This window comes from Mizuhopecten yessoensis, unplaced genomic scaffold (assembly GCF_002113885.1).
Source record: "Mizuhopecten yessoensis strain PY_sf001 unplaced genomic scaffold, ASM211388v2 scaffold10797, whole genome shotgun sequence".
Taxonomy (NCBI): Eukaryota; Metazoa; Mollusca; class Bivalvia; order Pectinida; family Pectinidae; genus Mizuhopecten; species Mizuhopecten yessoensis.
Window position 1 is genome coordinate 2,618,546 of NW_018408726.1, and position 16,243 is coordinate 2,634,788.

At 35.3% G+C, this 16,243-nt stretch overlaps 1 protein-coding gene across 5 annotated transcripts in view; it reads left to right on the plus strand.

Moving 5' to 3' along the window:
- Positions 1 to 16,243, plus strand: part of LOC110462472 (kelch-like protein 26) — a 71,329-nt gene that overhangs the window by 43,373 nt on the left and 11,713 nt on the right. For 2 of the 5 annotated variants that reach the window (XM_021516426.1, XM_021516427.1), the window contains exons 3-4: positions 8,031 to 8,126; positions 14,993 to 15,149. In XM_021516426.1, coding sequence (XP_021372101.1) covers positions 8,092 to 8,126; positions 14,993 to 15,149 — 192 coding nt within the window. In that variant the 5' untranslated portion in view covers positions 8,031 to 8,091. Of the gene's footprint in view, positions 1 to 8,030; positions 8,127 to 8,151; positions 8,494 to 14,992; positions 15,150 to 16,243 lie in introns of those variants that run through there. The other 3 variants (XM_021516429.1, XM_021516430.1, XM_021516428.1) reach the window with 3 other exon arrangements.

Sequence of the window (16,243 nt, forward strand, 5' to 3'; positions counted from 1 at the left end):
TTGCCCAGCCGACTGATTTTCTGTGTTACCCCCAAGAGGGGGTCCCGTTGCCCGGCCGACTAAATGTATTTGGTACTCCCAAGAGGTGGCCCCATTACCCGGCCGACTATACTTTTGTGGTACTCCCCAGAAGTGGCCCCATTGGCCGGCCGACTATACTTTTGTGATACTCCCTAGAGGTGGCCCCATTGGCCGGCCGACTATACTTTTGTGGTACTCCCCAGAGGTGGCCCCATTACCCGGCCGACTATCCTTTTGTGGTACTCCCCAGAGTTGGCCCCATTGGCCGGCCGACTATACTTTTGTGGTACTCCCCAGAGGTGGCCCCATTACCCGGCCGACTATACTTTTGTGGTACTCCCCAGAGGTGGCCCCATTGGCCGGCCGACTATACTTTTGTGATACTCCCTAGAGGTGGCCCCATTGGCCGGCCGACTATACTTTTGTGGTACTCCCCAGAGGTGGCCCCATTACCCGGCCGACTATCCTTTTGTGGTACTCCCCAGAGTTGGCCCCATTGGCCGGCCGACTATACTTTTGTGGTACTCCCCAGAGGTGGCCCCATTACCCGGCCGACTATACTTTTGTGGTACTCCCCAGAGGTGGCCCCATTGGCCGGCCGAATAAACTTCAGTGTTATGTGTTGTAATTAGCAGTGAAATGTTTTATAATTGTCGTGATTCGTTCCAGAGATTTATAAGGCTGTATATTTCTAGGATCGACCGTCGCGTTTGCCATCTCATCTGAATCCAAACTGTAGTAGTTAACCTAAAAGTCGGCTAAACCTCAGCCAAAACGTCAGCTTCGGCTTTGTTTAATTGTGAAACAGATACATTGTATTTATGATTCGTAGCGAAAACAATTAACTTTTTTTGCTTTGATATAAAAGAACTATGCATTGAAATAACCATACAATAGTTTGGCTGGTGTTTTTTTTTTTTATATACCGCCTAGATAATCCGAAAACTCTACCATGTTGTATGTGAAGCTGACCTCGTACCCAACAGTGTGAAGCCGTGGGTCATTGATCTTCGCATGGCAGTCATTGAGACCAGATACATGCACACACAAGAAGAGTCATATCATGCAAAAGAATTTCCAACCGAGAAATTATCAGTTTAATGATATATAGCTTTATACCTTGGTTAGATGCTTTTTTCAGAAAAAAAAAAAAATCACTTCGATTTGGCCATTACGTTACAAACAGTCACCCGGGCCAGAGTTGATCTTTACATCATCAGGTCATGAAAAGCCCGGTTTACGTTTGATATTACGCGTACCTCTTTATCATTCGCGAGTTCAATATTTGCCTCTGATCGTGTGTATCATTTTTTTGTATTTGTAGAATCTGTATTGCCTCTCCAAACTGTTATAAATAGCTAAAACCCTTATCAACAGATGATAATTGTAAAGATGATGCTGACACACAATGTATTTTATTATCGATAAGTTAACTAACATTTGAAGGCAGTGTGGAAAAAAACATTATGTATCAAAATATGAGTGTTGCTTTACCACATCAATCGTTTTTTACCCTCCTGAGCTGGAAACCAAGGACACTACAAACTCTTCTTCTTCAACTTATTTCCTCGATCTGACCAACAGGGAATGCTTCCTCTTAAGCTATTCCGTCTTTGCGTATTGCAGAGTTATCTTCTCTTGGGAGCAGGTATTGATTGTTACGTCATTGGTCTGTGTGAGAAAATTACGTCGTTTTCTCAAAATTTGATGACGTTACTCTCACAAACTGAAACAAGTGACGTAATAATCAATACCTACTCCCAAGAGAAGATAACTCTGCAATACGCAAAGACGAGCGATTTTGACTTTCCGATCGTGACATGTACCTTTCTTGGTAGTCACATCTGAGCTTCTCCTACCTACCTCTGACGCACAACACAAGACTTCCGACGATGTCGGTTGATGAAGACTTAAGGACAAGTGTTATTGTCGACATCATGATCTCGTAGGGAAATATGCTATCTCTTCGTACGATATGAAGGTCGGTGTATTAAGTGGTTTTCAATGTGCTTGTTATTGAGGCTTGTGATTCTGTTGTCACTACCCGAGTTGTCGACGTGATATCACTTGGATTCGGCCTAGATTGGCATGGCGGGTGTCGTCGATTAAGCAGAATACGTTTATCCTTACGAAATACCTGGTCTTATTCTCCTCGTACTTTTTTCAAAGGTCTTTACTTTATTCAAATGTTGTCCTAGATGTTGTCTATTTTTAGTTCGATTTTACAAGATGATGCAATATGCGGTTTATAAACGTTTTAATTTTATCATATTGACAACTTTCATATTAATGTCATCACAAATTAAATGTGGAATAGAAATAATCTAATTCAATATATTTTATTACAGATATCTGCATACCTATGGACATGGCTGTGTTAGCCCAACCAAATTTTAATTAAATTACGTTTAAGGGGAAAATCACAGAAATGCTACCAGTAAAAAAAAATCTGAATGATTTGAAATCTTATATTACAACCTTGAACTATGACTAGCCAGGACATTTTTGACTTTTTCTCACCTTCCATCAAGGCAATGGTAACGACTCTTGATAATTCGGTTACTTACACGTACATGTAATTTGGCTTTCTATTTCGACAAAATAAATATTTATATATATTTTACTTAACAAGGTAGTTCACTCTGCTGCCTGGCTATCAGTTCCCGAGGTTGACCATACTCTTTGAACCTAGAATATAATCTGGCATTGTTAACATAAAATCATAGCTTAAGAATGATTGATCTTTTGTAACCAAACGTTATTAATTTGTAACATTACAAAGGGTGTTTTGGGCACCTTTGCCTTTTCTCTGCATTCGACATATATTTCAGAGCACTTCAAATGCAATTTTTCACTCCTCTGAATTAAATAAAGCTGCTGAATCCTAAATAGAAGAAAGTCAATTGAGTTACTGCTGTTTGGCGATGATGAGTTGTCAGATGAAGAAAATGCATTTATTTTTTCCTGTACTCAAAATTTTATAATCAGTTCTCGAAGATTAGAATGAGTTTTTCCTTTATTTCAATATATATACCTGTCGTTTACATTGGCATTCTTCATGTACTTAACTGTTTACAATCAATTAATACAGGGTTACTCTGAGCAAATTCTCTCTCCCCTCTTTCCTATCTTATCCTCCCTTCTTTCCTATCCTATCCTATCCTATTCTCCCCTATTTCCTACCCTATCCTGTCCTACCCTATCCTCTCCTCTCCTATCCTATCCTATCCTCCCCTATCCTATCCTATCAAATCCTCCCCTATCCTGTCCTATCCTATCCTCCCCTATTTCCGATCCTATCCTATCCTATCCTATCCCCCCCTATCCTACCCTATCAAATCCTCCCCTATCCTGTCCTATCCTATCCTCCCCTATTTCCGATCCTATCCTATCCTATCCTATCCCCCCCTATTTCCTATCCTACCCTATCCTATCCTCCCCTATTTCCTATCCTATCCTATCCTATCCTATCCTCCCCTATTTTCCGTTTTCATTCATATACTCAATGCATTGCTACATATTTCGTTCTCAAATGTTATAGTCATAAAACAGGTGGTCCTCAAATCTTGTATGTATTTCTCCCACTGGATGTGGATCTACATAACTTGTTTCCAAATCCAATTTCAACAGTTGTGTATTGCTTTACATCATACTGTAAATGAAAAAAAAAGATTGTTTGTTTATATTATATTATTATTCCTTTTGTAGCGAAAATGTGTAAATGTTCGTTATGATGGGTTTACGCTGCACTGCTGCATAATTAAGGATTGATCTGTCACCCAGATTGCATTCATATTGGCTGTAATTGCAATCTGACAGACGTTCAATCGTTATATTTACATTTCCTCATACGACCTGTCTTTTATTAATTAGTCGGATGGGCTTAATTTATATTTCCTGCTGCCGCAAAACCTCACTAGTCCAATTCTTGGAACAGCCGCAGACGGCCATTATCGGAACGAACACTTTCCAAACAACGGTCGCCATTAAAAAATGTAACGAGGCGACAAATGTTAAATGCAGTTAAATGCTCTAATTCTATGTGCAGAATATTCTAATCCAAAAGTAAGAACTTGCCTCCCTATTCTGGATGTCTTCATTGTCTGCAAAACCCGTAAAAAAAAGACAACAACAAAATGGCGGCTATCGTATCGGTGGGAGTGGTTGCTAACACTGACGTCACGGAAACCATGGTCATGTGACCAGATAATGCAGACTGCAGTTACTGCCCAGTAACTGAAGGCTGACTTTCCATAGAGTTAATGGAAAATGGGGAGGGCATATGTAAATGTCTCAGTACAATGGAGACATTAACCTTCACTCCTTTGACCTTCAATACCACAGATGGGTCATAAGGTAGAAATGACCATGTGGTACAGTAAAGTCTTTATATGTACTTCATTGAGCTAAATACCTACATTGACCAACTACATGTATATATCTAAAGCTTTTTTATATTTTTTTTCTTCTTTTTTTTTCCAAGAAAACAAATCTTTTGCATGAGCATCCCATTTTTGGTTGATTCAAATCGTGTAAGTTCGCATTATAAGTTAGTTATTCTTCTTTATCATCCAAAACATACTTTTGTGTGTAAGATTGTCTTACAGAGTAGCATGACTCTGAAATATTTTTATGGAAACGTTTTTCAATTTCCTCTCATTTGATTGATATTTTTTTTACATCACATAAATTTATGATATGTTAGAATATTCCTATTAGTATTTTCTGGTAGTTACATATGTCATTCGCGGTTTAGTGACATGAACATCTTGGCACTTCAGGTATAATTTATACCACATCTTTGGAGATATGGATGAAGTGGGTCATACACAACAGAGCCTACGATGTTTGCTGTTTATGACACTACAAAATTGATCCTTTTCTAAATCAGGGTGAATTATGATAATTTTTCATTTAACATCAAAACAGTTTAAGTTATTATACCATTTAGGTATAGAACCAATGACAAAGCCTTGCTCTCAAAACTTAAGTAAAATTGAATTTATTTTGGTGTATTTTCTTATGCTTTTCGTGTGTCGTCAAACATTTGGAAATGTGTTACACATTATCTGTTAGCATCATCATTTTGAAACTAAAATAAAATATAGCTATATATCACTTTAGCGGAGGGTGCTTAACTGATTTTAAGATTGAAATGATATGGAAAATTACTATGCATCATCAGAGAAAAAGAAGAAGATAAAATGAGTATATATAATGTCATATGAATTCTTAAGTGGGTGTTCGCTTGTAACACGAGGGTCTCACCTAAGTGTTATTAGTTTAGTGTACATTGTAGTTTTTGTAGTTTGATAGAACCATTTATAGCATAGAAGTACTGTTACTGTAGTAATAATAAAAAGTGATAGTACTTAGTTTTGTTAAAATAGTACAATCGTTAAAACATGCCGTCAACTTAATTACCCACTCAAAGTGCGTCATATTAAGATAAATGACGTCAATTAAATGTAACTGTCCACGTGATAATGTACTTTAAAGATGTACTCTTCTGAGGTTTATATCACGTTCAAGTCTAGTTTTTATCTCGTGTAACTGGTTTTTGTAATGTTTAACGAATTTGATCAATTTTAAAAGCAAACAGTGATCTGAATAATGGGTAAAAATACAAATACCTGTTTTTGTAGAAGTTTTTTCTATGATTTTTTAAAAAAATGACCAATTCGGCTGCCATTTTTAAAATGTGTTAACGTCAGTGAAGGCAAATTCGTCACATTAGTAAGGGTTTCTGTTAATAATTCGACCAAATAGGCATGTATCAAAATACCGACGAGCACCAATACAGAAGATTCGACTGAAATGCCTATAAATAAACATTGTTGTAAACACGCCTGAATGACGTCACGCAACAACATTTGTGACGTCATCAGGCCTTCCGTGGTTTTGCTCAAAGGTGCAGGCAGTTTCGCCACCTTCAAACATTTAACTAATTTACAAGTAATCTAAGTGTTTAAATGTTAAAAAAAAAATGTTTATGTAACACAAGCTGTACTGATACGAACAGATTCAAATGTGTGTGTGTAACAATGATTAACATTGAAATACATGGCTTTTCTTAGTTGTGATAGTTAACGTTAGTTTTCGGTAACTTTAAGAAACTGATTAATGTTGTTTAAGAAAGATGACGGGTATCGGCTGAGATGATGTCAATTTACATGATACGCAATAAAGACTCAGTNTTCCGGGAAACATCTGACAAATTAAACCGATTTTCTTGGGCTTGAAATTTTAATTCAACAAAGACTGCCCGGCCAGTTGTTGTAAATGTACTTACTTTTTCATGTAAAAATCAGTCTTTGGTAACTGTCGGTCTCTATGTACAATCAGCATGCGATTGTATAGCAGCACTTTCAGGCCGACAACAAATTCCTTTAAGATAAATCTAGAAGATTTCTAGATAATATTTCAATTTAAGTGTTGTAAGATTGTTAAACGTAAGACGCAAACAATACTTTTAAAAAGATACTGGTTGATTGTATTCTAAATACACATTGCGGCATGAAAATGGAAACTGACGAATTATCAAATCGCGGATCTTTCCGATCGTCATTTCCATAAACTCGCAGTGGATCGTCAGTACATTGTAACCAAAGTACACTTGTAGAAAAAAAAACACAATTTACTTGCATTAACTGCAATTAGCGTTAAGATATCGGTATTTTCATGTGTTTGTAATAAATTTACACTAAATAACTACCAACTGGCCTCAGATTAATGAGTTTAGTTGACGAGATGTCCGTCGCACAGACATTTTTTTTTTAGAAACACCCAGTCCTTCAACAAAAATCACGCGCTCCAAGTCAATATCGGTTTTTATCGGTGGACACGTGATTCACTTTTGGCCAATCACTTGTCGGGAATAATATGAAAAATAATAATATTCAATTATAGCCTTTGGCTGAGGTCGACACCTGGATTTATCAACTGCGTCCTCTGTCAATACATCTTTTCTCGGGTCGATAAATCCAGCGTCCTCTGTTAATATATCTTTTCTCGGGTTGATAAATCCAGGTGTCGACCTCAGCCAAAGACTATAATTGAATAGTATGGAAACTTACACATTATTAAGTAACGCTGCATAATGAAACACTCCGTCAGTGTGATAATTTGTTCAAATTAATACAATTAAGTCTTACTTCACCGGTGAAATGTAATGAAAATGTTTGGTCTGTTACGGAGGAAACACATCAACTAGCTAGGGTTTATATATTTTACCGTAAAACTAATATTTCACGGGTAAAATACATATTAAAAAATGTTATTTGTCACTGTAGAAATTATATCAAATATTTAAAAATTTATATAAGTATTACTTTCGATTTCTTCGATAAAACTAAAAAATAAAATTCATTATCAAAGAGAGTACGCTTCAATATGATTTATCATTACTAAAATTTGAACATCTATTTAAATACATATGTAGAGGGCATGCGTCACATTCTTGTTCAACAATTATGAAACAAGACGTAGATCTATACATTTTCATAAATCAGTCTTGTTGGTCCAGATAGAAATTCGCAGAGGGACCCATAAAATGTTATGGACGATTAAGAAAAGTGTAAAGATTCAACTATACCTAGACCAGGGACGTATAGTGAATATATATACTGTCCCTGACCTAGACATACTGTGATAAAAGAAAAATCACATCTATAACTTATTAAACGTTTACATACTGGTATTTACATGCACACTGTATATAAATGTATACACGCATGTTTGATACAACAGTTAACGTAATAATAATATTTTAATATGAAAGTATAGATAATATATCTCGGAGCTTATTTGAATTAATGAAAATTTAGTTGTGCGTCACTTGAAAGTGACAAATTACAACAGTTATTGTTACAGTGGTGAAAATCTAAACGATTTGGAACGGATTTTTTTTCACATACAAGAATTCTGTCATATCCTTCTATGATTCGTGTACATATATATAGGCATATCCTAGTCATTCGCAATGTATTTCACGACTACTTTATTTTCAGTGTGATTCATAGACGCTTGAATAAGGCGGGGTTCATAGTTCATCGCCCTCAGTACTCTGTAATGCTGCGACCTGTAGCGCTCTTCAGTGGAAGAAGGTAAGGAATTTCGTAAATAATTTCAAATATGGCAGCCACACATCAGACGGGTTGAAGTACGCTATCGACGAACGAGAAAAAAGGGTTAGTTCTGCGTTAATGCGATAAAATTAAATTACATATCAATCTGTCTTGTGATCCTAATGCTGTTAAATACCACTGGGTAACAAATCCTCGCCGTACGTATGCTGTCAATAGCACGCGAGCTGGACGGGGATGAAAAAAATCAATGACCTAGTTTTGAGTGAGCTCATGTGACCTTGGCCTACTGTTGTGGCGAGTGGTAGGCACCAGGCGAGACTAGCCACTGAGAATTAACTGTTCGTTGGATGGTATGCTGGGACGGTGAGAAGGTGCACATTTGAAGGTACATATACACACACGTGTTAATTTGTTTGTACACTTTCTAAACACGACTTCGGCAACCTGTTGACGGTGCCACCGTGTGTATTGCATCCGTGCATGTGAAGAACGTTGTGTGTAGTATCGAACAGCTGATTCTAGGTTCATGAAGAACAGTCGTGTCTGGATGATAATGTGTTTAGCATTTTAGTTTTTTTTTAGAGAGTTAGACACCACTACATGTGCTTGTATTTAATTTGTTGGGATGACATATTAAAATCAGAATCATAGTTTTCACAACACGTAATTATATTCCCGATAAAACAGTCCGTTACAGCAAAAAATCGGATTTTAGTACAAATTATTTTGAGGTCAAACTTCTTTTTCATGTTAATGATATATTTTTGGCATATATCCACATATACAATTTTACTGTCTATGGCCTTAGGGGAATGAAAGGGCTTTACATAAGTTGTGTTCAAAGTCTTTTAAGAGGAAATTTCTAGCAGAAATGAAAAAAAGTCACTGATATGAATTGATTTCATTACAGCCTGCTTCATCTCACTAATTGGAAAAAAGTAATGACCCTCTAACTCTGAAGGGACCTATAGTAGCGATTTTTTATGTAGGTCAAATTGACAGAGACCTGGAAAAAAAAAATCATGTGATGATCATGATGTAACAAGCTGTCTGGGGATGTATACACTAACCAAGAGTGAAATGATATTGTGAAGTATTGGTTTTCATCAGGCTTGATAGTAGGATGTAGAAAATAGGAAAAGAGATCAACAACAACAAAAAAATACATTATAAGCCATGTGATATATATTGGTAAGTATTGAAGTCCTGTCGTAAACAAAATGGGAACATCTTAGTGTATTATCTGTCATTCTTTTGGTTTCTTTTATAAAGTTTCAAGATATATATAATCAACGCACAATGAAGATGTTTTGTTTTGATTTCATCATATATATATATAAATGCCTAACGGTGTAAGATGTCATATAAAAGTAATCGGCATTGAATAAATTCTCCTGTGAATCAAATGATAGTGTATTATTTTACCGGATTGGATAAATTTCTGCTTACTAGGTAAGTAAGTGTTTGTCAACTTATATGCCCTTTCCAAACAATAAGATTAGGCAACTTAATTTTTTTTCCAGCTTTTTTCATATAAACTAAATAAAATTATATGCTTTTAATTCCTCCTTTGGTTGAAATTGGACAGTTAATTCCTTTCTAAGTTTTCTGACAGATGATTGATTTTCAAGGTAGTGAGTTGAATGTTGACATTGACAGGTTAGTGTATAATTGACTGTTTATTCTCCAATAGATAGCCAGATAAAAGTTCATGAATAGCATGCTCTTTTTTTTAATAAAATCTCATTTTGGAGAAATACTCATTGCTTCCCTTAAACCTTTTTTTTACGTTAACCAGAGCATTCAAAGTTTTTTCTTTTTCAATTTGACACTGATTGGAACATTAGTTCAGTGACTGGTTTCAACTTTTTTAACTTTGGAGAACAAAATGTTCCAGGACTAGACTATAAGGGTAGCTTGCTAGTCTGAGAATACGGTAGTGAAAGCTCCAGCTGTACTAGTGGTTCTAAAAACTGCTAACCAATATAAAAAAATATGTGATATTAGTTAAAATGATCATCAGTTATCATGAGTTAGTGGGAATTTGAAAATTAATTTCTAGCCCTTAGACATGTATGTCCTTTTTAGAATGTATACATACATACTTTTAAAGGAAATCAATAATTAATTAAATTATAGTAAGAGAAGAAATTGAAAATGTTTAATGTTAGTATATAGAAGTATTTTGCTCTAATTTGTATTTTAAGGTGAAATGTTTGCAAATTTTTTGTCATCTTGATGATTTTTACAAGGCCAATGTTAAGATAAGGTTCTTCCGATGTAAATTCTTTATTTGAGTTCAAATTGAACACAATTCATGCACCCTTGCCCCCAATTTAATTTAAAAACAAATAAGAAAAATTCCACTTTCAAATGCAATGAACCATTTGAAGTTGTTGAAATGTTATTATGCACTGCACATTAATTTTTGGAACACTGACGTTTGAGTTTTTATTCCCCCCAGTCAAATATGATTATTATATATACATGTATATTATATTATACTGATAAGTATAGCTTTGGACTCTTTATTTTGCTTTTGCTGTAGTACTGACCATCATTTTGAAAACCCATTTATATGTTTTTGTCATGGAATTCATCACCATTTTCAAGTTTTTATATCTAGGACCTACCCACTCCAAAAAAAGGCCAAGTACAATGTGTAGATTATAAGTAACGTGAAAATTAAATGGAATGGTTAAAATAGAAGTGATTGTTGTCTGGTGTAAATGATCACTTTTAGCCATTAGTAAACCTGTCTCACCATTTTAGCATATAATTATAATTAAAGATACAACTTCTGCAGAGTTTCGTTATAAATATTCCCAATTTCTATGAAGTTTTGCTAAACTTGCATACAGAAAAAGTTGGCTTGCTACTTTTTTTTTCTTTCAGATTTTCTGATATCAAACCCCCCTTCCCATCACACAAACTCACACCAATTTCTGATTGGCTGACAATTTACAAGCTCATGATGATAATCTGAAAGAAGAAAAATTACATGTCCATGACAGTATTTTTTCCCTTTAAAATACTACAGCATGTCAGGTTTGATTAATGAAAGTTCATGTATTGAATCTCCAATGACTGCTTTAGTTCACACTTCGAGATAATAGTCCTCCATGCATTCACATCTAGCTAACACCTTTTATTATTTGTACTGTAAAGATAAATCGTTCTTCCTCTAAAAACAATCAGACAGTCATGGAGATATGTTGTGATTAACTTGATTACTTCTTTTGTTTGATCAAAATTAAAAGAATTAAACTTATGCTTCTTCAATCTTGGCTAGAACATTTTGAAACTATATACCGGTATATATGCATGTAAAAATTGACAATGAAAAAGTATCTTACAATGAATGAATCATTAAGAGTCTTTTAAAATTCTACATTTTAAAATTCTATTAATATTCTAAATTTTAAAATTCTATTAAAATTCTAAATTCTGTTAAAATTCTAAATTTCTAAATTCTAAGACTGTGCAACTGCAAGTGATATAAAGGACAAAAAAAATATGTTTGTTTCAGGAAATATGCCTGCTAAAAAAGGGTAGGTCGGTAGGCAAATAATTTTATTTTTAGTGTTAATTTTTCATTTTCGTGATTTCTTTTTTGCCTTAATAATTATTGTAACAAGCAATTATTTTGCCATTGTTATGGTCAAATTTAGTAGGTATGTTCTTCAGGTGTTTAACAATCTTGGATGGTATTCCAATTTTCAAATCGATTTTTAAATGCAAAATTTCCACCTATTTTGATTAAACTTAGCTATACTTCTTGAATAATATTTGTATCGTAGGTTAGAATGCTGTTATCAAATCACTCTTTTTTCGAGTTGTGAAAAGGGTATTAAATATAAATGAGATGTTCTGACAAGAGATGAATGAGTTGTATTTACCTACTTGCAGAACTACATGATAAATTGACCCATAAGAATAAAATGTGTCCTGTTATGATATATCTAAAACAGAAGCTGGGGTCAGTTATCAAATGTTAAATGTTTCCTAATGTTTATGAATCATCATATTGTGAATTATGTTATTTTGTAAAAAAAAAAAAGGTCAAATTGTTGAGCCATTATATTTGTTGATCACTTAATTTGTAAAATGATTTATTACATACATTTAACTCATTCACCTCTGAAGACACATTTGAACTCTTCCAATTCAAAGGTTGGAATAGTTCATAATGAAATTTCAGGGGTGAATGAGTTAAGAGGCTCAGGCAGACTTCACAAGTTAACTTACTCAAATAAGTCCCAGTTTTCCTTCACTTCTCTAGGTTTTTAGTTAAATTCCAAGAGTGAATGACATTTACCAGTTTTCAAGGTCACATGGGAAATGTGTTAAAATATTTAAAACATTTTCTTCTAAACGGCCAAGAGGACAAGGGCTGGTCAGATACCTGGTACTTGCTGGAATGAAGGGCATTTTTGTTCTCGAATAAATGACTGACCCACTCTGAAAGTCATTTGGGTCTAATTACTTTAAATCTTAACTGACTTCTTCTGATTAACCTAGAGACTAGGATGAAGATGTTTGGTCATAAGCTAGGATGCTTGGATGAAGGGCAATCAAGTTTGTTAAAATGAATGACCTTGACCATTTTCAAGGTAACGGGTCAAATCTGTTAAAACTTAAAAGAACCATTTTCTGAATGACCAAGAGGCAAATATAGGGTACATATGTTTGACCGGTAGCATATATGGGGGTGAAGGGCTATCAACTTTGTTCAAATAAATGACCTTGCCCCACTTTCAAGGTCACTTTGGTAAAATGTGTAAATTATTTATTCAAATTCTTTTGTATGTTTGTTTTCAGATAACATGACTGAAAAAAATAGGATGGATGGGTCAGAATTTATTTTAATTTAAAAAAAAATTTAGGAGCACTTGGGGGTGTCTATTTTTTTTTTTTTATATAAAAGTCACCAAACAAATTTTTAAGACTTTTAAATAACAATATGGGATTAAACTTTTGTTTTGATAACTGCCTATGAAGTAGAGAAGGTATATATATATATATATATATATATAGTTGCTTTGTTCGTTTGTCCTTCAATTTGTTTGCATCCGTTGACAAGTTATCCCAACACGGCATAGAGTGCATTTGAGCGAGGATTCTTAGGGTAGGCGGTAAACACTAGGGTCAGTGGGGTACCTGAAACATACATATTTTGTTTTTTGGCCTTAGTGCTATTACAGTGCAACTAATGGTTACAGTGAAGTACATTACGTCTCTGGTAGAAATTTGTGCCTGCTACTTCATTTAAATATTAATGTGAGTTAACATACTTTCAGCAATCTGCCGATCTGGAATCATGGCACCATCAGCTGATTACTCACAGTGGCCATGCTATTAATTTGAATAATTCCGACGAATGGTACGGAACCCGTAAATGTGTAGAAATACAATACACATAAATCGCAGATTTTAATGTTGAATGTCACTCCCCTTAATATTTAACCTTGTTCAAGTTGATGTGCACTGCAACACGCATGAATATTTAATAGCTGGCAGGTGTGCACAGTGTACTTTAACAATAGTAATTATTCCCTCCCTCCCAATGTGAAACCTAGCTCATCACACACTGATTGTCAGTATTAATGAAACAATTTTACTTGGGACCTATTTTGTTCGTCGGGCAATTCTGTTTTTGAGCGATGACACACCATCTATTGACTATTGTCTGTCTATTAAATTTATTTTCATTAAAACTCACAAATCTTTTGATTGCCGTGAACAAGTGTGATCCTTAAATTCACATATAATCAGGAATTAACAATTGTGTTGGCTGGGTATACATAATTGCAATGTCTTATTTCTACAAGTAAAATTCTTGGAATATATATACCGTTGGTAAAACATTTCATTTTACAAAGAAGTTCCCTTTTCAGCCCACCATCATCTGATGGTTGGCTATTCAAATCACCCTGCGGTCGTGGTCTGTCCGTGGTCCTTCCTTAAACAATTCTTGTTATCAGTATTTCTCAAGAAGAACTAGAGGGATCTTTCTCAAATTTTATATGTAGGTTCCCTTTGGTCCTTAGCTGTGCAGGGCAACTTTTGAGACTGATCGGATAAATAACATGGCCAACAGGCAGCCATCTTGGATATTGATAGTGAAAGTTTGTTATCGCTATTTCTCCGAATGAACTAAAGGGATCTTTTTAAAATTTTATATTTAGGTTCCCCTTAGTCCTAGCTGTGCAGTCATATTTTGAGACTGATCATAAAAACAAAATGGATTAAAAGAAGAACTAAACAGATCTTTCTCATATTGCAATGATCGATTCTATTTCTTTCACATTATGTACTGTACTAGTAAATATGTGAAATGACAAACTCACTTTGAAGGTTGGCTTTCATACACATCAGTATTAAGTTTAGATCAAAAGTTACCTCAAGGTGCATTTACTGTTAACATGACTCGATCAAACAGATTAGATGAAAGAAGAGGAAAGATCGAACTGACAAAGAACTAATGAAGATGATACAAAGGTGGGCGCCAATATCCCTCTTGTTATAAGTATTGGTTTTATTTTTTATTTTTTTATTTTTTTTTATGTCTCCTCAGTATATTTTCATTCTGCATTAAATTTAGAATGGATCCATGGTTAGTAACTAGGTAGCTAAATTGGTAGAGATTCTGTCTCGAGTTTTGAGTGTCCTGGGTTCGAACATTGGTCTGGCCCTGCTTTTTACCACTCCTGTTACATTTGGCACACAGCGAAGTATACCCAGGGAAGGTGGTATAGGGTCTAGTGTGTCTTCAGGATCAAAGCAGGATCGTTGCTTGCAGGGTAGTGTCTTTGATTACAATTTCTTTATATTGAAAAATATTTAATGATATTGAGATATAAACATGTTTTACATCTTTGCAGGTCAAGCCATGTCAATAATGTTACCAAGATGACGGCAGAGCACCAGCGTGTGCAGGCCGAGGGATATGGAGACTCGGTCATTACACAGATGAAAAACCTCCGCACTAATAATGAGCTGTGTGACTTCAAGGTGTCTGCGGAGGGACGGACATTTGATGTAAGTACACCTGGTCAGTCTAATAATGCTTAAGGTAATGCCATAAACTGTGAGCTGTGGATTAATGCTAGAGTGTGAAATACCTCCAGTGTTCTCCCCAGGCTGTTTTTGCAGCATGGCACCATGCTCCTATAATTTCTTGCCATACTGCTATCCTAGATCTTCTCTGCTATATATTCATGGTAAATCTAAAGTTACCATGTTGCTTTCATTTTAAATAGAGTGCTGCTTTAACAGAAATATTGAAATACCATGCTTCTTTCAAAACATTCTGGGGAGAACACTGACTCCTTTGGGCAAAGATGTCAATCTCTGAAACCTCCAATGAGAAAGATTTCCCTCATTCGAGCCGGGTGAACTTATATGCCGTGGCGCGGTTCCTTTGTCCATTCGTCTGCGGCATCAATATTTTATTTTTAACAACTTCTTCTTAAAGGGACATCACGTGAAAAGGCGTTTTTTTTTTAATGAATGTATGTATTGTATGCACTTCCACTTATGTTACCTCGCTATCCCCATATTCATAGTCCGTTCCAAATGTCCAGTTTGACCACTTGAATTGTTCGGGAAAGCCCTGCTAAAAATAGCGCCGATAACGTCACCTGACTAGGCAGTAAACACAAGTGGTGTGGGCGAGATGAAACGGTTTCCAAAGGGGCCCCCAGAGNTAAGGTCACAGGGGTTGATTGTCTAAAAAAACCTTTAAACAACTTCTGAATAACCATGAGGCCTACAATGCTCATATTTGGCCAGTAGCATGCTTGGATGAAAGGCTAACAAGTCATTTGAATGACTTTGACCTTCTTTCAAGGTTACAAATCTCAATAAACAAAAGGTCTAGGGTGGTGATATTTGGCAAGTTGCATGCTGAGATGAAGGGCTATGAAGTTTGTTCAATGTATTTTATAATGACCTTATTCGACTTTCAAGGTCACAGGGTCAAATGTCTTAAAATCTTTCACAGGTTCTTTTGAATGACTTATAGTCATAAATACTGATATTTTGCCTGCAGCTTTAGTTTAGATCACTTTTAAGGTTATAAGTGTGGGATTAATACCAGGTAAGCGATGCAGGCCCATTGGACCTCTTGTTCA